Here is a 23737-nt window from a genome sequence, read left to right as displayed (position 1 = left end):
TATAGCAAGAGTGCTATCAGAATATAGAGCTATTTAACACTGTTACTGAACAAACAGCAAAAACTCTATAGCAATGAGTAGTACTATCAGAATATAGAGCTATTTAACACTTTTACTGAACAAATTTAACACTCTGTAGCTAAGAGTACTATCAGAATATAGAGCTATTTAACAATTATTTTAACAAAGGAAAATCACTGAGTGATGAGTGTTTTGGTACAGCAGGGGAAGCTCCATTCAGTGCTCTGTTATGTTGAGTTGGTTTTGTAAACATTTGTGCTGGGGTGTTTGTAAGTTTTGTTGATACATACTTTTGTTGAATTATTTACAATTCTCAAACAATTCCTATTCCTTATGAGCGCACTTCGTGAATATAATTAATGTGTCATTGTCTGACTTTTTAAAATGTTCATGTACAAACTGCAACACAACCCCCACCAGAAGGCACTGTTGTATCACATTTCAGTCCAAACAGTTTAGTCAGTCATAAAATAAAGGTACCATACTACTCATGCTAGTCCTGAAACATGATTGTCATACCATGTCAGTGATGGCGCTACTTGCTCCTGTTTAATGAAAATTCTACATTTACATTCATTACATCTACATAAACGTTAACATTTCAAATATAAAGTGCTGACGTGCCCGGCCACGGATGTTATAAGTTAAAGCGCATGGGTCTAAATACCCGTATATTATGTATTGTTCAATAAAACGCTTTTTAATCCGATTGCCGGCCATTTCTTCAGAATTTTCTCCATATGCTTTCAACTACGCGCCCTTATCGGTTGGGAGGTGTGTTGCACTCTGATACATTATCAGGAAAAAATGGCCGCCGATCGGATTAAAAAGCTTTTTTATTGAACAATACGGAAGATACGGGTACTTATACTTAGACCCATGCGCTTTAACTTGTAACATCCGTGGCCGTGGGGTCATTACTTTATATTTGAAATCTGAACGTTGTTTGTAGATGTACTGGTTGTAAATGTAAAATTTTCACACAAGTAGCGCCATGACGCTTGTGACAGACGAGCATCATGTGAACCATGGCGCTCATGTCTTATGAAGTCCACTGTGGCACTGACTGACCGAAAGTTAAACGCGACATGCTCAGCTCATTAAAGGAGTAGTAGTTCACCCCAAAACAAAAAGGTATTTTCTATCAATTACACACAACATGAGGCCTTGATTGAAGCACTCTATTTGGAAAGACATGGAACGGAAGTACAATTCGCAATCATAGGTCCTCTAAACTGGATCGCTCATACAAGCACAATGGCTTGTTTCAATGTATGAATGGCTTATTTATTAATGTATTTAATTTACCTTGGCTCAGGAATGCGACAAAAACAAAAACAAATCTCCATGAATTCAAGGCTTCAGTTCATGGGGTGTGTAATTGATAGAAAATAAGTAAAATAAATATTTTTGCCCCATTTGAAACCTCTCCCTCCGCTACCGCTCCGAGATGAGGTCCCAGGTAGCTCGTTACCGTTTGAGCAGGACAGTTCCGAATATTTTCCACTATGCATGATTATTACCCTTTTCCGCTCATCGTATCCAAAAAGTAAAGGTTTTCCGCACTGCTCTCCGATGTTTTAACTTCTAGCGGAAAAGAAAATCTAACTGACGGGTTGAAGCAAGCGTTTAAATCGCTTAAAATGTCAGCATGTGGCCTTGTTTTCCCAAAGCAATCTTATGGGAGCTTATACTGCGCATGCGGACGGGGGTTGACTGGCCACAGGCTGACATTTTAAGCGATTTAAACGCTTGTTGCAATCTGTCCGTTAGATTTTCTTTTCCGCTAAAAGTTAGAACATCTGAGAGCAGTGCAGAAACCCTTTACTTTTTGGATACGATGAGCTGAAAAGGGTAATAATCATGCATAGTGGAAAATATTCGAAAATGTCCTGCTTAAACTGCACCGAGCTGCGTGGAACCTCATCTCGGTGCTAAATAGCGGAGGCAGAGGTTCCTATTGGAGCTAGGTGAAAAACGCGGAAGTAGAAATTGTGTGTGTGTGTGTGTGTGTGTGTGTGTGTGTGTGTGTGTGTGTGTGTGTGTGTGTGTGTGTGTGTGTGTGTGTGTGTGTGTGGGCGTGCGTCTCCGCGTGCGCGTTCGTACGGGGTGTAGACGCTTCAGCAGACATACAGACCGACAGACAGTAGTGTCTCAGTATTTGTGAATAAAGGAATCGGATTCGCACCCCCGGCCAGCCAGGCAGACGGACGGACGGACAGACGGTCTCACCGACATGGCAGGACGGCTACCGGCGTGCGTGGTGGACTGCGGCACCGGGTCAGAACATCATTAATAACCATATTTATACCACATTTATAGCATTATTATGAAGGACTGTCACTGTGTGTGTGTGTGTGTGTGTGTGTGTGTGTGTGTGTGTGTGTGTGTGTGTGTGTGTGTGTGTGTGTGTTTGTTCATTTAGCCACCTAGCATGCTAACATAAGAGTCACAGTTTTTGTCATTTTTTTCTCCCGTTCATTGTCGAAATATGAAACCATAACGGGTCCAAAAAAATATAGTTATTATCAAAGCTAATGAGGACAATAATAATCTCCAAATGAATGAAGCGTTTAGCACCAATAAGGCTTTGATCTCACAACAAGCTTCTGTGCAACAATGACAATGTTTTGATTGGTGTGACAATTAACGATCAACGGGTTGATTCGTTTATTTATGAATAATTTAGTATTTCTCTTAAATCTCGTAGCCTAAATTAAAAAAAAACATATTTGTATTTGGGACTTCCATCTTCCTGCGATACCAAAAGCTCAGTGCAAAGTAAACCCAGGCATTAAATAAGAGTCTTATTTAGACAGACATTATTCATTGTATGAAGCTCATGTTTGTCAGTTTAAGTTATATTATTATGATTTTGGTTTGTAATTAATAAATTATAAATATATATATTTTTCTCTGCACGGTGTTTTGTGAGCATGCGCAGAGCCACTTCCTACGTGTGTACACACTTCCTCATTCAGGCAGTTCAGTCCATATATGGACTGGAGTGATCTGGCTGTTCCATCACTTCTCTATTTGACACAGTGGTGGAAGAAGTACTCACCATGTTTTACTTTAGTAAAAGTATCAATACACAATACAATCAATGTGTAGTTACAAGTGAAATTCCAGTATTCAAAATGTACTTTGAGTAAAAGTGCAAAAGTTTTGGCATCAAAATATACTGCAGAATGTCCCATTTCACAAGTTCAAAATGTTTAAGAAATCTTCTGAAAATCTCCGATCTACAAGCTCAATTGTGAGTTGGTGCTATTTTCAACTGGCCGAAATGTATATAGGGCTGAAGTGGTTAATGTATGTTTTGTAATAATAGTCAAAATCTACAAAGTAACTATTGGTCACTAAAGTTTTCATATAATTATAGTGGAGTAAAAGTACAATATCTTTCTCTGCGATGTAGTGGAGTTGAAGTAAAAGTGCAGAAAAGTGGAAGTACTCCAGTAAAGTAAAAATACCTCAAAATTGTACTTGCGTACAGTACTTGAGTACATGTACTTACAGTACTTACGTTACTTTCCACAACTGTCTATTTGACAAAATAACCATGATCTTTTTGAGCACTTATGCTACTGATTGCTTTTTAAGTTAATTGTATAATCGAGAAGCGTATTTTCTTGGATTGTTTTTGTGATTTTTTTTGTTAACAAATTGGCAGAAGAAGATAATCGACTAAATCGATTAGTCTGATTATTGATTAAGCACTTAAGCCCTACTTATCCTTAATCGATTATTTGGCTAGTTTGATTAAGTGTGGCACCCATTGAAGAAACTACAAAATAAATGTACATTTGAAGAACGCTAAGACATGTGAAATTGATGCAGGCTATTGATTTGTTGAGTTTATCCAGATGATATAATGAATTTTAAGTGGATTCCTTGTGTGTTGCTCTAAACAGAGATGGCCCTGTCTTTGCAGATATTGGCAGGCGGGTTGTGCTGGCTTTGCTCTGCATTGCTTGCATGTAGTGACTTGAACTCTTCACTCCTCTCTTACGTTGCATTCCTCTCCATGGTCCCCCTGCTTGCCTGTCTTTCTGTCTGTCTGTGCGTCTCCCTCCCTGCCTGTCTGCCTTTCTGCCTGCCCTCGGCTTGTTAGATAAAATAGTCTGTAGCAGTGGTTCTCAAACATTTATGTGGAGGTCTGGAGGAGGACCCCCCAAGTTGATATTATTTGGTTGATTGAGTTTATTAGGATCACGATTAAATGATGCATAACATCAGTTAATCTTCCTGGGGTTTTACTGAGTACTTACTTGATTCTGAACCATTCTGATTGTAGGAAACCTGTACCACATTGCGTTGTGGTATTGGTAATCAGAGTACTGTGGAGTGCTGAGACAGCCTGTTATTGTTGGCCTAGAAGGCAGAAGTTTGTGTGAGTCAGACGAGATGGTCTGAGGTCCACTTCCTCTCTCATCTCACCCTCTCAGCTCACTACTATTATTATTACAGCTGATTTCTATGACTTTGCAACAAAAGAGCAGTTCTAATCAACTTACAGCGACATTTATAGAAAATGGAAAATATGTATGTGGAAAATTCAGTACAGGCATTGGAAGTTTATTTGTGTCTTTCAGCATTGTAAAGCAGTGGCTCTCAAAACGTTTTCATGGCAAAGACCCCAACATTTATATGTATTTGGCTGCGGATCCCCATCTGAAACGTTATGTGCCATGAACACCCAGAACCTTTTTGTGTTGAAACAATTTGGAATTATTCCAATTTCTAAAATATTTCGTTAAATATTGTTCTAAACAATTCCAAAATAGCAGATCTAAAAGCTCACATCGTGTTGCTGAGCTTGAAGATCAGCTATTTTTCAATATTATACAAAGTATAAAATAGGGTTAAAGTGGTTAAACTGATTGCGATGTACGATATATTAACACATTTGGCTGGGGATCCCCTGGAACCCCTTCAAGGACCCTGGCCCTGGGAGTCCCTGGACCCCACTTTGAGAACCACTATTGTAAAGCATTCACAAACCGTCTCCTCCGTAGGTCTTTAATGTGTGTCATTTGCAGCAAAGAATCAGAATAAGTTGTATTTGTCACATCACTGGTTTACATAGCGGATGTGGTTGTGAAAGCAGAGATACATGATATTTAGAATGTTGGCATACTTTTCTGGTGTTTACTACTACTGCACATGTAAATAAACACATTAAGCTCTAGTGTTGAATTGTGTCACTATTAGTCTTGCGTGGCCAGACTGTTGCCTCCCACAATTTTCATACAGTCTGGGAGTCGGAAGCTCTGATCATGATCAGAATATAAAGGGGATGTGAAGCCTTCTCCCCACTTCCGTTTCGTCTTTACAGTTGGCAAATTTATCCTAATATAAATCAAAATCATCTAAGTATATATAGCTAGCTGCTTAGCAGAAATGGAAATTAAAAAATAAAATGTAAAGATATTTTTTAAATATATTTCGGGAGGTGTTGTTCTATATACTAGCATCAGAGATTGTGGAATAGTTGTCTGGCTACGCGAGACTGTCACTATGGACGTGTAGACTAGAGGAAGTGACATTATCAAGGAGTATTGCATATTAACAATTGTACCATGAATAATATTGTGATGAGATGACACTTCAGTTGTGTGACATTACTATAGCAGAGCCTGCATGTTGTGAGTCATCATGCACGCGTTGGTCTAAACCTCCATCAGACAAAATGTGCAACATCATCAGGATTAGTTTACATGAGGAAACACTACATCTTAGCTTAGGCCACTCTGAGCAAACAATGAAGGTGGAGTCACCTCATCCTTCCTGAGCAAACTTTCATAACTGAGAAGAAATGCAAACATTAGTTAAGTGTCCCAGCAGCACAGATAAGAACTGTCACCACCATCATGACATTTTAGATGACAATGCATTTTTGCAAAGGAAATATACACGCAATCCACTTACTCAGATCATGCAGGTGCCTTGGGACGGTATCTCATATTAACCATTAATGAAGAAAAATCCCGCCCACACTGAAATGGATTCAAACACTGATGTTTCGGTCCCTCTGGTCCCCTTGAAGAATGTCAAGAAGACACTCTTGATGGTGAAGAGCAGTGTGCGCCTGTGCGGGATTAATTGTCATACAAATAATTGCCATTAATGATTTAATTGGCATTGCATGTTGGAACATAGAAATACAAATTACAGCTCTGTTTGCCTTTTTTAGGTTTATCAAAACAAAAACTGCACAAGGCTGTATACTAAAATAATAAAGGATTAAGGATTATGTAACATAATTGTTATAATAATAATTTGATTAGCTCATATACTTGGGATCAGGCGATTATGTAAAAATTATGAGAGGCCTAACTTACTTACTGCCCTTTATGCTGGCTGGCATGTACTCTAGTGCAGCAACAAAGGATGTCCACTCATGTCTGTTCTGGGCCAGTGTTTATTTCTTTATTTGAAAAGGATCCCCATTAGCTGATGCTTTTGATTAGATTTTTTTGCCATGGCAATCAGTTAGAATAGTGTCTTCATAGTAGTTGCCCAGGTGAGATGCAGGGTCTTCAGCTCTCCCTCCACTGTCCTACGGCAGGTGTTCTTGGGTCGGCCTCTTTCACGTTTGCCGTCTGGTGTCCAGTGAAGGGCAGTTGGGGTGATGTTGTCCTGCTCTCTACGGATGACATGCCCGATCCTTTCCCACCACTCCCTTCTCATAAGGATGGTGGCCATGTTTTCCTGTTTACACAGTCTAATAAGATGTTGGTTGGAGATGGTTTTGGGCCAGAATATTCTCTGTATTTTCTGTAGGCGTTTTTGGTGTGAAAGGACGACAGTTTGAGGGGATAACTCCTTGCAACAAAACAGGTTTAAGGCCAGTCCACACCAATGCAACTAGTCGCAACTCCTTGCAACAAAACCGTTTTAAGGCCGGTCCACACAAATGCAATCTCCTTGCAGCTGCCATTGGGGATAATGGTTGCAAGTAAGTTGCATGTTGCAAGGAGTTGCATTGGTGTGAACTGTCCTTTAACACATTCTGAACCGTATAGCAGGGTAGAGACAGGACGCAGCTCTGGTCAGAGGCCTGAGCACTAAGCAGCAGAGACGGAAATGACAAGATGCGATGAAACAAAATCGAGCTTGGGACGTTGATTAAAGGCTACTGCTGAACCTCCATTGATCTCATAAACATGTCTGGTTGACTCTGTGTAGTGTGTAGTAGTAGTAGTAGGTCTACTAGCAGGACTGTGTGGCTGTAGTGTAGTAGGTCTACTAGCAGGACTGTGGTTGAGGGAGGCTTGTTGAGGCAGGTGAGATGTTCAGACAGGCTGGGACTGTTCTGTGGAATGAAGGGCAATGCTCTGACTCCATGATACAGTAGCATTTGTCACCATCATGACATGTTGTTGACGATTATCGTACAAATGATTGCGAGTAACAATTGTGTTTTTGACATCGCACATTGGGACAAATAAAGATTACATTTCTGTTTGCCTTTTTCGCTTTGTAATAAAAACAAATGTGCAGGTCATGTAACTTAAATATACAAAGGAATGACTGACAATGACCGGTACCAATGATCAAAAGAAATAATGTACTTCAAAACAGGCCATGCTGTATATTTAATAATTTTACATTTTCAAAATATTTTCTGAAATAGCTGATCTGCAATTTTTTAAAGTTGCTTGATTCAATATTTAGATATTGATTGATATCTCCCTCTATATACGTTCAAGACATTGTGAAAATAACCGATCTACAGGCTTAAGTGGATAACTCATAATATCGTCTCTGTCGGGTGAAAACCTCATGTGTGCAAAACTGTTACTTTTCAGGATGAAAATTCAAAAATAGCAGATCTACAAGCTCAAAACGTGTCTCTTGGCGCCACGTTTCGAGCTTGCAGATCTGCTGTTTTGACACTTTTGTGTGATGCTGTAGTATCAAGTAGGGCATTCATTTACGAAAAAACACAAAAAGTTTAAATACGGAGAGAAGAGGTTTCTCCCCGACAGCAACAATATATTGTTCTATACGTTTGGGTCCCAGTAAGACCCCAAGATGTCTCTTTTTGGGTCTGGGGCTGAAACCGTTTGAGAAGCCGTGATGTAAGCAGATTAAGGTGGCAGTGTGTCCTGTCCGCGCCCCCTGGGCCCTGAGAGCAGGAAGCATGTAGTCTGCCCACCAGCCTTACATCTGGCCAGCATGTGCCCCAGAAAACCACACACACACACACACACACACACACACACACACACACACACACACACACACACACACACACACACACAACCACAGCACAGGCTGAAAGAGGCAGTGGTGGAAAGTTACTAGGTACATTCACTCAATTACAACATTTACATTTACTTAATTAATAATTTACTCTACTTACTTACTTTTACTTGTAACAATAGTATTTCTACATTGTGGTATTGCTACTTTTACCTAAGCAAAAGAGAATCTGAGTGCTTCTTCCACCACTGTAAAACCTCCACACTCATTCACACACACAACCACAGAACAGGCAGTAAAAAGCCTCCCTTTGATCCTCACATGTTGAAGGTATGTCCCTCAGTGTCTATGGAGGTGGTTAAAGGGGTGTTTCTGTGAAAAGGAGGAAAAATAGAGTAGTGGTTCTCAAACGTTTTCAGGTCAAGGACTGTCTCTCCTACATTGTCTCCCTCTCAGCTTTCCTACTGGATAATAAAGAGCATGGCATAAGGCCTCAGTGTAAATATTGTACAGGTGTTTATAAAGTTGCATAGTACAGTTCCAGAAATTAGAATGAAGTCTCATTAGGAAATCATTAACAATCAAAAACCAAATGATCCACAGGCATGAGAGAATCAGTTCCACAGAATGCTGGAAAGCCTTATTTTATACTTGGTTGTACAATGGTGTGATGCAAACATGTGATGCAAACATTGCAGAGCTACAAGCTGTGAGCATGTAGAAACTAATCTGAGAGATTAGTTTTCGCCCTAAAAGTAAGAATGTTTTGTAATGACATGCATGTGATATTTCATGTGACAGTGAGTGATAAGTCATTGTTTTTGTCTTTCAGATACACAAAGATAGGATATGCAGGGAACTCAGAGCCTCAGTTCATTGTACCTTCATGTGAGTATACTTATACTGGTCACAATGGAGCATACTGGTGGTCACAATGCTAAATTGTGCATTTCTGTAGCGCTTGTATTAACAGTTTGCAAAAAGTACAGAGGTACAGTTATACAATAATGCTAAAAGGATGAGACAAAAAAACCCAGAGGGCTTGTTTCCATTGTGGTCCTCTGTATTCAATTCATCAAGGATGAACAAGGTTTGCAGCCGACAGCTACGATATGCATTACATTCACACAGTGATGGTGGAGGAAACCCTTCAAGGCACCAACCTGCTCATCAGGAGCTGTTAGGGGTTAATTCATTTTCTTGCTCAAGGACATTTGCATGTAGACACGCAGCCAGGAGGAGCCGGGGATCGAACCGAGAACCTTCCGATGCAAGATGGCCGCTCTACCCCCCCTGAGCCACTGAATTCTTATCACAGTGACCATTTTGACTGATGACAAGGAACTCTTCCTCTTTCTCTCTATCAGAAAGAGGAAGTTCACCAGGTCAACAGATAAAGGCCTTGTTCCCTATTTAACCACTTAATCCCTGTGTACTTTGTTGACCGGGGTCCCCCAGGACTCTATACTTGGTCCCCTCCTTCTTTCACTCTACACCAAATTTCTTTGCTGAAAATAGCCGATATACATTGGCGATTTTCGACGCATGTTTGCCTATTATGACAGAATAGGGACGATTGGGTCCCATCGGGCGGCAGTGGCTCAGGAGGTTAGGGCGGCCGCTTGAGAAACGGAAGGTTCCCGCTTCAATCCTGGGCTCTGATTGATAGATTGATTGAATACTTTCTGCACAAGTACAGTCAGACATTTAGGCTAAAAGGATAACACAAAAAAAAGTCCTGGGGACTTGTTTCCATTGTGGTCCTATGGCTCCCCCTGCGTTACTGTCTAAGTGTCCTTGAGCAATACACTGAACCCCTAATTGCTCCCAGGCTGGTGCCTTGCATGGTTTCCTCTGCCATCGGTGTGTGAATGTAATGCACATTGTAAAGCGGTTTGGATAAAGGCGCTATATAAATGTATAATTTAACATTTACCATATGTCAAATGTGGGTTAAATCCTCAGAAAAATCTATCTGTGATCAATAAACTAAAATAGCTTTACATTACCTTTTTCTTTGCTTTATTTTTGCCCTCATTTAGTATTCCATATCCTATGAATTATTCATATGCTCCACCAGAACATTAGGTAATCAAAGAGAATATACGGCAAATGCACCAACGAAAATAAGGCAGTCACTTATTTGTTTGATGACTACCCCAACGCTACACAAGCTAACAATGTAATAGTTATAGAATAATCAGATAACCCCACAAAACCCTGTTTCATGCACAGATGAGCTGTGTGTTTTTTTTTAAACATTAGCAACATATGGTCTTTATCAGTTCAAAATGTCAACTAGTTTGAGAGATCTCTCTCTCAGGTGCGGTTTGTAGTGACAGATCATTGTTTTTTTTAAGGTATCGCCGTCAAAGAGTCGGCCAAGGTGGGCAGGACGGTGACGAAGGGAGTGGAGGACTTGGATTTCTTCATCGGAGACGAGGCGATAGACAAACCCTCGTACTCCACCAAGGTACCTGAACGAACACACACACACACACACACACACACACACACACACACACACACACACACACACACACACACACACACACACACACACACACACACACACACACACACACACACACACACACACACACACACACACACACACACACAGACAGTCCTACCAGGGAGTAGTGGTCCTCTAGCTCGGCTAGACACACTACTGCTGTTTACATTCACAAAATAACATTTCCCATGCCCCTGACAGCTGTGTGTGTGTGTGTGTGTGTGTGTGTGTGTGTGTGTGTGCGTCTACACGTGCACGTGTGCATGCTCTCTGTTCCTCACATAGCCTAACCATCTCAGTAACCGGTTCAGTTCCTCTGTTTACATTCTCCACAGGTAGATAATAAAGGGTATTGTGTATATTACATGTTGAGCATCAAATGGATCTTTTCCACTACAAGGACTAAAAGCCGTGTTGTGAAACATATTTATTTTGTTTCCGTTACTCTATGGCTTGGTTTAAGATAAGGTTCTCAGAAACTAATTTGGGCCTTGCTCAGTAGGTGGTACTAACTCAGAATTCATCATTCTGAAACTTTAAAAAAATAGCTGAACTACAAGCTTACAAAGCGTTTGCGATGTGAGCTTGTAGATCGGCTATTTCCCCTTCTTTTATTACTTGCTGTATTTTAATGACGTGCAAAGTATCACTGAACTTCACGGGTTCTGGAAAGGTTCAGGTTATGGAAGGTTCTGGGTTATAAGGTTCATAAGATGGTGGTTGCTGCTGATGCAGTGAAGCACCTGCATGCATGCAGGCAGGAATTCATGTTCCTATCGCGCTCAGAAGTCATGATTTATTAAACCAATGTGTGAGCTACAGAGCTGCTGTTCATGTTTACACTGCAGCCTGCTAAAGATAACGGAGTCACCTTACGACTCACTAGTCACGACTCACTAGTCACTCTCTAAAATCTAAATGCTTCACTCAACAGAGACTAGGGACGATGTCTCAGCTTTTTTTGTTAAAACTGTCTGGAAACATTTAACGTCGACATTTGGCGTCGTAATGGCAGATTTTACACTTGGTTGCATGCTGAAAATAGCCGATCTACAAGCTTGTAGATCTAGTAGTTATATAGACGATAGTTATTTGTTTGACGAAATTGTCAATATATTTAGTCTTAGTTTTAGTCATCATAGCTTAGTTTTTATTTAGTTGTTTAGTTTTTGTCAGTGAAAAAAGGTAGTCGACCAACATTTTTCATCATAGTTTTAGTCGACGAAATCAACACTGGTGTGCACTGAAGAAAGATTCACTTTTTAGATATTTGATATTCATTTGATCAGACACGCCCCCCCCTCCTAAATTTTAACCATTTTAACCATGTTAGACTCATTCAAAACACCATGACCAGTAAAACGATCCCAGAAGTGTTTTAAAGTGAAATACCCCTCCCACTTGATAACATGAAGCTGTTCTGAATGACTGATTGTTTGCCTGTGCCCTCTAGTGGCCGATCCGTCATGGCATCGTGGAGGACTGGGACCTGATGGAGCGATTCATGGAGCAGGTCATCTTCAAATACTTGAGGGCCGAGCCAGAGGACCACTACTTCCTACTGGTAAGACTGTGTGTGTATCGTGTTGATTAATTAAACTAGAAAAACAGTTACTGTTTTTGATCGGCTGCCCATTTGATCTGTATATGGACACTTGTTTTACATCCAAACTTATGAAATATCAGCATTATTTGATTTGATTATTGGTACCGGTCATTGTCAGTCATTTCTATGAACAATTTAGTTTTTGTTTTTTGACTTGTCATATCGGCCCTGTGCAATCTGACTTTACAAGTCTAAAAGCCAAACAGAAATGTAATTTTGATTATGTTCCAATGATCCATGTGCCAAAAACACAATTAGATCGGAAATCACAATTATTTGGATGACATCTAATCATCAACTAAACTTTTGTGTGTGTGTGTTGTACAGACGGAGCCGCCACTCAACACTCCAGAGAACAGAGAGTACACAGCAGAGATCATGTTCGAGTCCTTCAATGTACCAGGACTCTATATCGCAGTGCAGGTGACCACACTGAACCCCAGCCAAACAGACACAAAGCATTGTTTGGGGAAAGACTATATGCCGGGTGCAAAAATAGCAGTGCAATTACTTTATGACTTAAGTAGAAGTCAGATGTCATGAATTGCATGTTAAGCACAATGACACACAGTTTTGGGTTGTCTAGTTACCTTGTAATGATGTAATGAACTTGGAGAGACTTCGTTGATTAGAAACTGATATTCCAAAAATAGTCTTCTCATTGAATTACATTACGCACTGAAGCCACTCTTTTAGCACATAAATGAATGCAAACAAAGCTGATTCTGCCAATATATAACATAACAAAAACCTAATGGGGTATTAAAAAGATGTTCCAACTGTCAGACCCGGGCTAGATCCGTGGAGCCAGATCTTAAAACAGTAAAATCAACAGGGTAAATAAAATTCTGTTACCAGGTTTTGTGATGTTCTATATTGGCAGAATATGTTTTGTTTGTGTTAATTTATGTGCTGAAAGAGTGACTTTGAGAGCTGTTTCACCGTACAGCGTAACTCAACGAAGAGACTATTTTTGGATGGATTTCTAATCAATGGAGCAATGGAACAATATATCTCACCAGTTGGACTACAGTAGGTGGCTAGTGACTTTGGCCAGTTTCACTTTCAAAACCTTTACATCATGCATGTCACACAAACAGAATGCGATGCGTTTTGTTGATATAACAAGTTTGTTCATATAGAGTCCTATCCACAAATCCACCATTTAACTTCCACAATCCACATAATCAAAACCATTGGTGTTCGAACCAACATCATCTCGGATCACACGCTCCATGCAGATGTGGAAGGAAAATGGACAAAGTCACTGGCCACCTACTGTAGTTACATCATGACAATGTAACTACACTAATGCTCTAACAAAGTGTCACTGTTCTTTAACATGCAGCAAAGTAACATTACGTGTGTGTGTGTGTGTGTGTGTGTGTGTGTGTGTGTGTGTGTGTGTGTGTGTGTGTGTGTGTGTGTGTGTGTGTGTGTGTGTGTGTGTGTAGGCTGTGTTGGCCCTAGCAGCCTCCTGGACGTCCAGACAGGTTGGTGAGAGAACGCTGACAGGAACCGTCATCGACAGTGGAGACGGAGTCACTCATGTCATCCCTGTGGTGAGTCTCTGTCTGTCTGTGTGTCTAATAGACTGACTGTCTGTCTGTCTGTGAGTCTAATAGACTGACTGTCTGTCTGTGAGTCTAAGAGACTGACTGTCTGACTGACTGACTGACACTGGTCTGAGAATAATTCTGGTCTGATGAGGGTGTTTCAGATCCAGGAGTCATTAGGGTGGTGGTGCCTACATTGAACTTTAAGTTAAAGTGTGGTGTAAGTGACATTTCTGTGGTTGGATTGGTTTGATTCCCAGTGGCTTTTCCCGTCTCTCTGCAATGTCCTGAAAAACACTGACTCCTGGTATTTCCAGCTGACGTCGGTGTGAGAGAGAGAGAGAGAGAGAGAGAGGCTAGCGAGGGAAGGAAACATGAGTCAGCGTTCCTCTGACCTGCTGACTCGTTAACAACACCAGCTGAATGAATACACAGCAGCACCCTGAAATGGAAACTATTACTGTACATGTTCATCTGACCACCTGCTTTGATGTGCTGTGACATCAACATCCTTCTGCTTTTATATATAAACCTTTATTTTGCCAGTAAAAGAATACAGAGACCAAACATATTTTTTCAAGTATGTTCCTTAATTTTTAATCCCCTCCCCTCTCTCTTTCTTTCTCTCTCTCTCTCTCTCTCTTTCTCTCTCTCCCCAGGCGGAGGGTTATGTCATTGGTAGCTGTATTAAACACATTCCCATCGCAGGTCGTGACATCACCTACTTCACGCAGCAGCTATTGAGGGAGCGCGAGGTTGGCATCCCTCCAGAGCAGTCTCTGGAGACAGCCAAGGCCGTCAAGGTAGGTTTATCCCCTGACTACATTTCCCATCAGCCACCTTGGCCGACGACCAATGAGACTGCAGTTGTGCGGTCCTGATGTCAGACCCATGATTTTTCATTAACACTAGAACCCTAACATCCATAACATCCATACTCTTTTTTGGGGGGGCGGGGGGGGGCATTAGCATTTTGAGCTTGTAGATCAGCTATTTTTGGCAAAGAGATTTGGTGTAGATGGGAAAATAAAAGCGGTCCAAGTACAGAGCCAACTCAGTTAAGTTAATGTCAGGTTAATGATGACAAAGTACTCTAGGTATACATGAAAGTGTTATTTTAATGGGCATTTAAACATGTGGAGTTCAAAAATAGTAAAAGTAGCAGATCGACAAGCTTAGAACACGTCGCTTCGCGCCACGTTTCGAGCTTGTAGATCTGCTACTTATGATGCTTTTGTCGGTTTGTGCGATGCTGTAGTATGATCAAGTACGGCATTAATTTACGAAAAAACACAACAACTTAAAATATGGAGATGAGAGGTTTCTGCCCGACAGCAACAATATATTATGTACTAGGTAACTTCCATGTACTGAATGGCGTGTAATGTAGAGGTTTCCCTCCTTCACGTTGTGCTTCATCAGGAGCGGTACAGCTATGTGTGTCCAGACCTGGTCAAAGAGTTCAACAAGTACGACACGGACGGGTCCAAGTGGATCAAACAGTACACCGGCATCAACGCCATCAACAAGAAGGAGTTCACCATCGACGTGGGCTACGAGCGCTTCCTGGGACCCGAGATCTTCTTCCATCCTGAGGTACGAAACACCACCACACCTTACATCACCCGTTCCCAAATTATGTTTTTTTTATGGGTCACGGGTAATTATCACTTCTTTTAATATTTTTAAATTGTATTAAATTGTATTATTACAAAGAGAGAGGTCCCGTACACTGTTTAGAACTTGCAAAAAACGTTATTCAGTACACAACGTTTCGGTAGATCTTCATCAGGATAAGATAAGTCCCAGACGGCGTGCACGACCTCTCTCTTGTGTGCATTTGAACCTTCTTTTTTTGTCCTACTCACCTGTTGTCAACCATCGGCCTTCTTTTCAAACTGTATTATTACAAATATTTAAAAAAATATTATAATTTTTCAAAAGAACAAATTTCAAAGAAAAAAGACCCACATACATTTAAAAAATCTTTTAGAAATATTGAAAATAGCAGCTCTCAAGAGCTTGTGAGCTTGTAGATCTGCTATTTTCTCTATTTTTAAAATGGGGCTTAAGTTATTAATTTAAGAACCAAGGTTATTATAGTTTTTTAATTTAAATTTGTTTTTATTTCAGATAACTAAATGTATGTTCTAGTTTTTGTTATTTTGTTTTAGAATGAGACATTTTTGTCTGTTTTTGTGTCCTTCCAGTTTGCCAACCCTGACTTCACCCAGCCCATCTCTGAGGTGGTGGACGAGGTCATCCAGAACTGTCCCATCGACACCAGACGTCCTCTGTACAAGGTCAGCCTTCAACTCTTATAACGAGGCTGTTATAACCTAAAGTGTCCAAAACGGTTCCTTTTCAGGAAATGGAAAAAAAAGTGTTCTTTCCAATGGATCCAATGTAGTTTAGACACAAGCTCTTGTTAATAATTTCCATTGGTTCAATATTTATTAGAACCCACTCATAGAATCTTTTACTTTCAACATTTTCCGAAAGTAGGGTGATGCGTTCAGCGTTGTGAGCTTGTAAAAAGAAACAACACAAAAAGTTGAAACATGGAGATTCAAACTTTCTACCCGACAGCAACGAGTTGATTACGTCACAATCTGTTTATTTGACAGGTATGTTCTCATGCAAGGCATTTGATGCATTTATCTCGCACTGAGGAAGGAAAAAATATACATACTGTACAGCAGAGGAGAGAAAGCAAAAGTTTAAAATGTAATGGCACAGTATATTATTATTATTATTATTGTGTCTGGTATAACTCGTATGAACCATTTAAGCCCTATACTTTGTTGTATGTTGAATAGCCGATCTGCAAGCTCACATGTAGGAGTGTGATCACACTGGAGTGAAATCCCTACTTGGGGTGAGGGTGACACCTAACTTAACCTGCCTGTTGGAAGCAGGACTGCCTTCATTGCAAGCTTTAGTGAGAGAAAAGCAAGCCAGGTTCTTCACCAAAATACAGCAGCGTCATGGCATGCTTCTGATGCCCCCTTGTGGCGTGTTCTTCAATTACCAATTACCAAGTCATGTATTCTCACTTAACTGAGATAATGGAGAAACAAGATCATATTGAGAGGGACCGAAGGCACATGATTAATAAACTGCAAGCCAAAGAGGGAACAAGATATAAGACCTACCGAGCCATCAACCCAGATATATCTGTTCATCCACTCTATACCAGCACCAGCGGTACATTTTACATTGATTTCTATTTGAGGATAACCTTTACACTGTTTCGGTTGTAGGCTGCGTGTGGAAATGGCGAGGTGTTGAGTATTTTAATGTATTGTACGTTAATGTTTTTATTCATGAGTTTTCGACTGTTTGGACCAAATGTTTTATACAATTTGTCTCAATAAAGTAACTTACTAACTAGGCAGCCATGCGAGGCAGTGTGACCGTATATATTGGCTATGTTTGCTATTTTTTTAAATAGGCCTTGTTTGTTTGAAAGTAGTCAAAAATGTGAAACAAGTCATAACTTGCATTTTTTGGGTCATATTTTCACAAATTGACAAAAATAGTCAAACATTTTCACGATTTGTTTTATCATCGAGACGGCAGTGTTCTTTGGCAGTGCACCACCCACTGATTGGTTTGGTCACCTGTTCAGCAGGCAGGGATTCCTCTGCATTGGTTTTTGATTGATTGATTGAATACTTTATTAGTCAGAAATGTAAACAGCACGTTGTACAGTCAGACATTAAGGATAAAAAAGGATAACACAAAAAGGTCCTGGGGACTTGTTTCCATTGTGGTCCTACTGTATGTGTTCAATTCATCAACATAGCATTAAAATAACACAATAATACATGTCATCAACAAATACAACACACTACATGTACAAAGGAGAAAAAAGGAAAAACGGCAGCAGTGAATTCCTTTATATGGGAAATTGCATTTATCTCCCCTTGTGGTTTCCTGATAGGTGATTTTACAGGCCAATTTTGAAAGAAACCAGTGGTTTACATCTTTTAAGGGATGGTGTCAGGCCATTCCACATGTTGGTGGTTAGGTCAGAATCAACTTTATAATCACATCACAGGCTTACAGGTGTAAAGCAGTGGGTGAAATTTGTATTCGTGCAAACTCCATCGTTTTTGATATTTCCATAAAAAGGGAAGAAGAAGAGGGGGGGATGGCACAAACTGTATATCTATCCATCAGAGACAACAACATTGTTCTGTGTTGAGGTTCCTCCATGTTAAACATGTGTCTTGTCGTTCTATAGAACGTGGTTCTGTCTGGAGGTTCCACCATGTTCAGGGACTTTGGACGTCGTCTGGGCAGAGACCTGAAGAGATCGGTGGACGCCAGGCTGAAACTGAGTGAGGAGCTGAGCGGAGGCAAGCTGAAGGCAAGAGAAGTGGACTTTTATACTTTTTTATCGTTTTGTACACTACAGAACCACTTATATACACATTTATACACTACATAACCATATTTATAGATAGATACTTTATTTGTCCTTGCGGAAATTAATTTTGTGCCAAGCAGCCATCAGGATATAAAGAATTACAAAACATAACATAAATACAAAATACATAGACAGATCACACAATACATTGACAGTGCTACATAGCTCCTCTCTTACAGAGTGAAAACTAGAAAAGGCTACCAGTCATGATTCAAGAGGCATCACATTACATTTTATGCTGCACAGAACTGAGATGGGGCCTGTTTGTTCAGGAGTCCTATACTTGTAGGGACAAATGATCTTGAAGCCCTAGCCTGCAACATTGGCAGTGTGTACCGTCGTCCTGATGGTAAAAGGTGGTATTGACTGTATAACGGGTGCGTTCTATCCCTAGCAATAGCTCTCCCCTTCCTAAGCACCCGGGTCTCATACATTGCTGCCATACTCTCATGTCGTACCCCAGCTGTCTTGCTGGATACATTGATGATTTTATGGAGTTTGTTCTTATTAACCAATGAATGATAATGAGCCATACCAGGAAACAAAACAGTTTCAGTTATACACACATGTACACACTACAGAGCCATATTTATATACTACAGAACCATATGTATACACTACAGAACCATATTTATACACTACAGAACCATATTTATACACTACAGAACCATATTTATACACATGTATACACTACAGAACCATATTTATGCACTACACAACCACATGTATGCTGTATTTTGAATGGGTCTTTCAAACATTGAGTGTGTTAATTATTGTAGTACCTGCAGGATCCACTGTGTTTCATTCTATCATCCCATTCAGCAGCTCTAGTCTTTCCTTCATGATGTCATTTCAAACCACATTTTAATTTAAATGTGACTGTGTTGTTGTTTTTTTCTCCCCTCAGCCTAAACCCATTGATGTCCAAGTTATAACTCACCACATGCAAAGATATGCCGTATGGTTTGGAGGCTCAATGTTGGCGTCAACTGTACGTATCTGAAACATTTAACATACCATAAATACAGTGTATCATAGTAGAGCATTGACAATGTGCTTGTAGCTAGATAAGTCTGTATTTCATTAGATCACTTTAAGGGGCCGTGTTCACAGGAGGTATTTTATGAGCGCAGGAGTGCTTTGGATATCGTTGTAACTTGTTGTCGGGCAGAAACCTCTTATCTCCATATTTGAACGCCCTACTTGATCATACTACAGCGTCACACAAAAGCATCAAAAGAAGCAGAAGCGACGAGTTTTGAGCTTGTAGATCTGCTACTTTTTTCTTAATTCCTTTTAAACATCAAGATACATGTCATGTCTGTTGTGGAAGGCCTAACACTGGTGGATACAGTATCTATATAAATGCCCTAAGATGGTTGCACATAAGGGTCTCATGTAGCAACATGCTTCAATCATGATGTCCTGGCTTCACTGCATGTGTCAGAGGAGTCTGACCTCTCTACCTCCACTTCCTGAAGCTGTTTGAGGTCCGGTGTAAACAAAGGAAAAGTTTGACCGTACTGCATTCCAAGTCTACTTTCTTAATCTTTGAATTTGAATCCTGAAAAGTCACAGTTTTGGACATATGAGGTTTACACCGACAGAGAGGATATCAAGTTTATTGACACCCGCAATGTTCAAACCTATCTGTGCGCCAACGCACCAAGGTTGACCAGGTTGTGGTCACACACAACCAGAAGAAACAAACTTGACATTGATTGATTGATTGATTGATGTACTTTATTTAGTAAGACATGACATGAAACAGTACATGGAAGTACAATTCAAGTACAATTCACAATACAAGGTCTACTAAACTGGCGCTCCTCTCCAAAAGCGGAACTATTTTCAGCTTGAAGCGCTCTGAGTGCTGAGACAAAAAAACACTGGACGCCAAGAGCACTTAAACACGATGCTCGCTCAGCACTTTAAAGAGGAACGCTCCAGTGTGTCTTTAAAGGCCTAATGGTAGAAATGCATGGCAGAAAGGCACTGCCTGCTCAAAATAACACTTTCTGTGGGCCCCTAATATATAAACTTGTTAGAGATGATATATCTGTAGATTTGAATGTTTCTTCAATGTGTTTTGTTGATAATATAAACCCTAGTATGTATAATATTTCATTATACTTTATGAATAAGTTTTAGGATCAATTTGAGCTGAAGAGATCATTAACTGATACGTTTTAATCCTTTTTAAATGTAATACATTTACCTTATAACTTACATTTGTAAATAATATATGTACTTTGTTGTTTTTAAACAGTACATTTACTTTATACATTTTGAAATAACACATTTAAATAATTCCTTATGACTTTGTGTACCCACAGCCTGAGTTCTACCAGGTGTGTCACACCAAGAAAGACTACGAGGAGATGGGACCGAGCATCTGCCGTCACAACCCTGTGTTTGGATGCATGTCTTAACTCCACAGGGAGCGCTTATTTTGGTTTGGTTTGGGCGGGGGTCTGGGGTAGGTGGGCGGGGGATACAGGACAGGCAGGAACCATGGTTGTGGGTGTGTTTGTGATTTGCTCGAATATTGGCGATGTAAGATTCTCAGCGTTCATTTATCCATTTGTAACTCTCCATTTGTACTCGACCCTACGGGTCCATTTGGTTACATTTGTACGCTCTCAGAGTTAAATGAACACAGAGGATTTTACAGTGTAAGAAAGGAAAGAAAGAGACGTAGGAGGTTGATGGTAGACCAAACACACACCGGCTGGAAATTTATTGTGAATGTTCATTTCTTCTTTTGTCTTTTTTGTTTATTTTTTTTGTTTTGCTTTCTAAAACGAGGGGGAAAAACATGGTTTGTAAACCGAATAACATTTGTGGATCTGCGGAGCAACTAGCAGAATCTGAACGTGATGTTGATTATAAGGTTGGTGGTGGAAACTCATAATACCAGTAATATTGATGATAATAATAATAATAATAATAATAATAATGAATAATGACAGGACATCTGAACATATTATTTATGTTTATAGCAGCAGAGTCCAGGTGCTATCTGATGACTCTTGAGATCATGTGATCGACTTTAGAACATATTATTTTGTCTGCATTCTTTATTATTTTTTCCCCTGCTTCCGGTGCATTTCTCTGTATCACGCCAAGAACATGTTTATATTTCATACAATGTTTTTTATATGTAAAACGTAGGGTAATCAGGGGCAAACAATACAAATTGAATTGCATACAGTTATCAGGGAGCGACTGTTCTAACCCACAATGCAGCGTTGATTTACGCAGTATTCACTTAAGTATGAGAGAGATGCTTCAGCTCTTAAACGGTTCCTTTGTGTTCCCCTCTTGAATTGTCCAGTCCACACCTGCTTGAGAGGTTATTTCATTTGAAAACACTTCTGGTGTAATTCAAACGTCTACTCTAACTTTTGCATGCACCCCAGGCAGTTTTAAAGTTGCTTGGTTCAATGTTTACATCTTTGATATTCATTTTATCAGACATGCACCTCTCCTATATACTGTAAACCCATTGAACTTCAAACTACATTTTTACCATGTTGGACTCATTGAAAATGCATCCCTGCTTCTGGTGACTAATATTTTCCTTCTAATGTGTGAGGGGCCATTTTTCTTTTTCTTTTGATATTTCTTTTTTTTTAAATGGGGAAAAGTAATAAAACAAAACATTAAATTAAAAATAATGTAAAAGGTAATTGAAAAAACAGTCCCCTCACACGTTAGTAGAAGGACAGTCACCAGAACCAGGGATGTGTGTTTTAAATGAGTGAAATGGAGTTTGAAGTTCAATGGGCTTATATGGGAGAGGGGTTTGTCTGATCAATTGAATATCATAAAATATCTACAAATTTAATCAAGCAACTTAATAATTGTCTGGGATGCATACAAAAGCCTGAGTCGATGTTAAAATGACCCCAGAAGTGTTTTAACCACTTAAAACCTTCTAGTCTTAGTGAAACGGACTTGAGTTACAACTGTTAGTCGGATCGTTTTTTTCCGTCTACGCCAAATCTGTTATCCAAAAATAGCCGATCTACAAGCTTTGAGCTTGTAGATCTGCTATTTTTTTGTGAATGTTTCCCCCAGTTCAAGTGGTTAAAGTGAAATACCCCTTTAACTTCTGAACACCACCTGATGAGAGAGAGAGAGGGGACTAAATGAGATTATACAAGACTACATTTAAATTCAGAAAGACTGTGGAACCAGTATTGTTGACTATAAGGTTTTTTTTATTGTTAAATACCAAATGATTCCATATAAGGATGTGGTTTGTTGCAACATTCCAATAAAGGCTCCATTTTGTTTGTAATTACGTGTCTTTTGTCTGTTGATGTTGCTTTCTCATGAAGACCGGACCTTTTCCTGTTTTCAAAAGTAGCCTATATACATTTCTATATGTCATATTGTCGCAGGCCTTTTGGCCCGTGTTGTGTGTAGGGCATTATGTAGACTGTTCAAATGTTTAAAGATCTTTTGAAAATAGCAGATCTACAAGCTCACAATGCGCCGTAGCGACGCGTAGCGACGCATAGCGACGCATTGTGAGCTTGTAGATCGGCTATTTTCAAAAGGCCGAAATGTACATAGGGCTGAAGTGGGCAATGTTTGTTTTGTACTAATAATCAAAATCTACAAGTAACTAGTACTAAAGTTTTCAAATAATTGTAGTGGAGTAAAAGTACAATATTTGCCTCTGAGATGTAGTGGAGTAGAAGTAAATGTATTGAAAATAATAAGTATAATATAAGTAGGTCGGTCGGGAGGTGGCTTATTGTCGGTATCAGCCGAGCCGAGTAACACGCAGGAGTCTGTCCCTGTTACAATCATAGACTGTATAAGGTTACAATGCGCTAGACCCCTGGGAGATGGATTGCTGAGGTGGAGCGCCACACCTATCCTCAGCTCCCAGTACTTACCGCACGACTTGCCGCACCCAAGCCGTGCTACTCATGCGCTGAGTTGGCGGTGCCCGGGATTCGAACCCATGACCTTTTGGTCTGAAGGCGAGAGCTCTACCGACTGAGCTACCCGGACACAAACCTTGAAAATTGTAAAGTAAAAGTACCTGAAAATTGTCTCATTGCTATAGAGTGTCTGATCAGTAACAGGAGTCTCCATGTCTCTCCAGCTCTTTATAAAACAGAAAATGCATTTTCTTTTCAGTTCCAGTTTCATTTACAATTGTATCCAATAAGGATAGAGAACTCAGTCAGGATACAGATTAAACAAGTGAAATTGGAAGTGATGACACTAAGAAATGAGCAGACAAAATGGGAACGGGAACACTATAAAAATTAAGCTGATAAATGGGTACTCTTCTGATTGGCTGAAATATTGTCACCTACCAAAAAATGTATTTTCTGTTTATTAAAGAGCTGGAGAGACGGGGAGGC

The 23737-nt window shown here is 40.0% G+C and overlaps 1 protein-coding gene across 1 annotated transcript; it reads left to right on the top strand.

Annotated features, from left to right (window-relative positions):
• Nucleotides 1–2115: 2115 nt before the first annotated feature.
• LOC311064989 (actin-related protein 3-like) lies at nucleotides 2116–22653 on the top strand. Its single transcript, XM_084085118.1, has 12 exons — nucleotides 2116–2301; nucleotides 9068–9123; nucleotides 10596–10708; nucleotides 12204–12314; nucleotides 12684–12779; nucleotides 13811–13918; nucleotides 14572–14715; nucleotides 15335–15508; nucleotides 16123–16215; nucleotides 18162–18287; nucleotides 19255–19338; nucleotides 20684–22653. Exons 1-12 carry the CDS (start codon nucleotides 2258–2260, stop codon nucleotides 20777–20779), a joined length of 1245 nt encoding a protein of 414 aa, XP_083941244.1. The 5' UTR covers nucleotides 2116–2257; the 3' UTR covers nucleotides 20780–22653.
• Nucleotides 22654–23737: the final 1084 nt, after the last annotated feature.

This window comes from Gymnoscopelus microlampas (genome assembly GCF_963454915.1).
Source record: "Gymnoscopelus microlampas genome assembly, chromosome: 17".
Lineage (NCBI taxonomy): Eukaryota > Metazoa > Chordata > Actinopteri > Myctophiformes > Myctophidae > Gymnoscopelus > Gymnoscopelus microlampas.
This window is presented reverse-complemented; position numbering and strand designations above follow the sequence as displayed.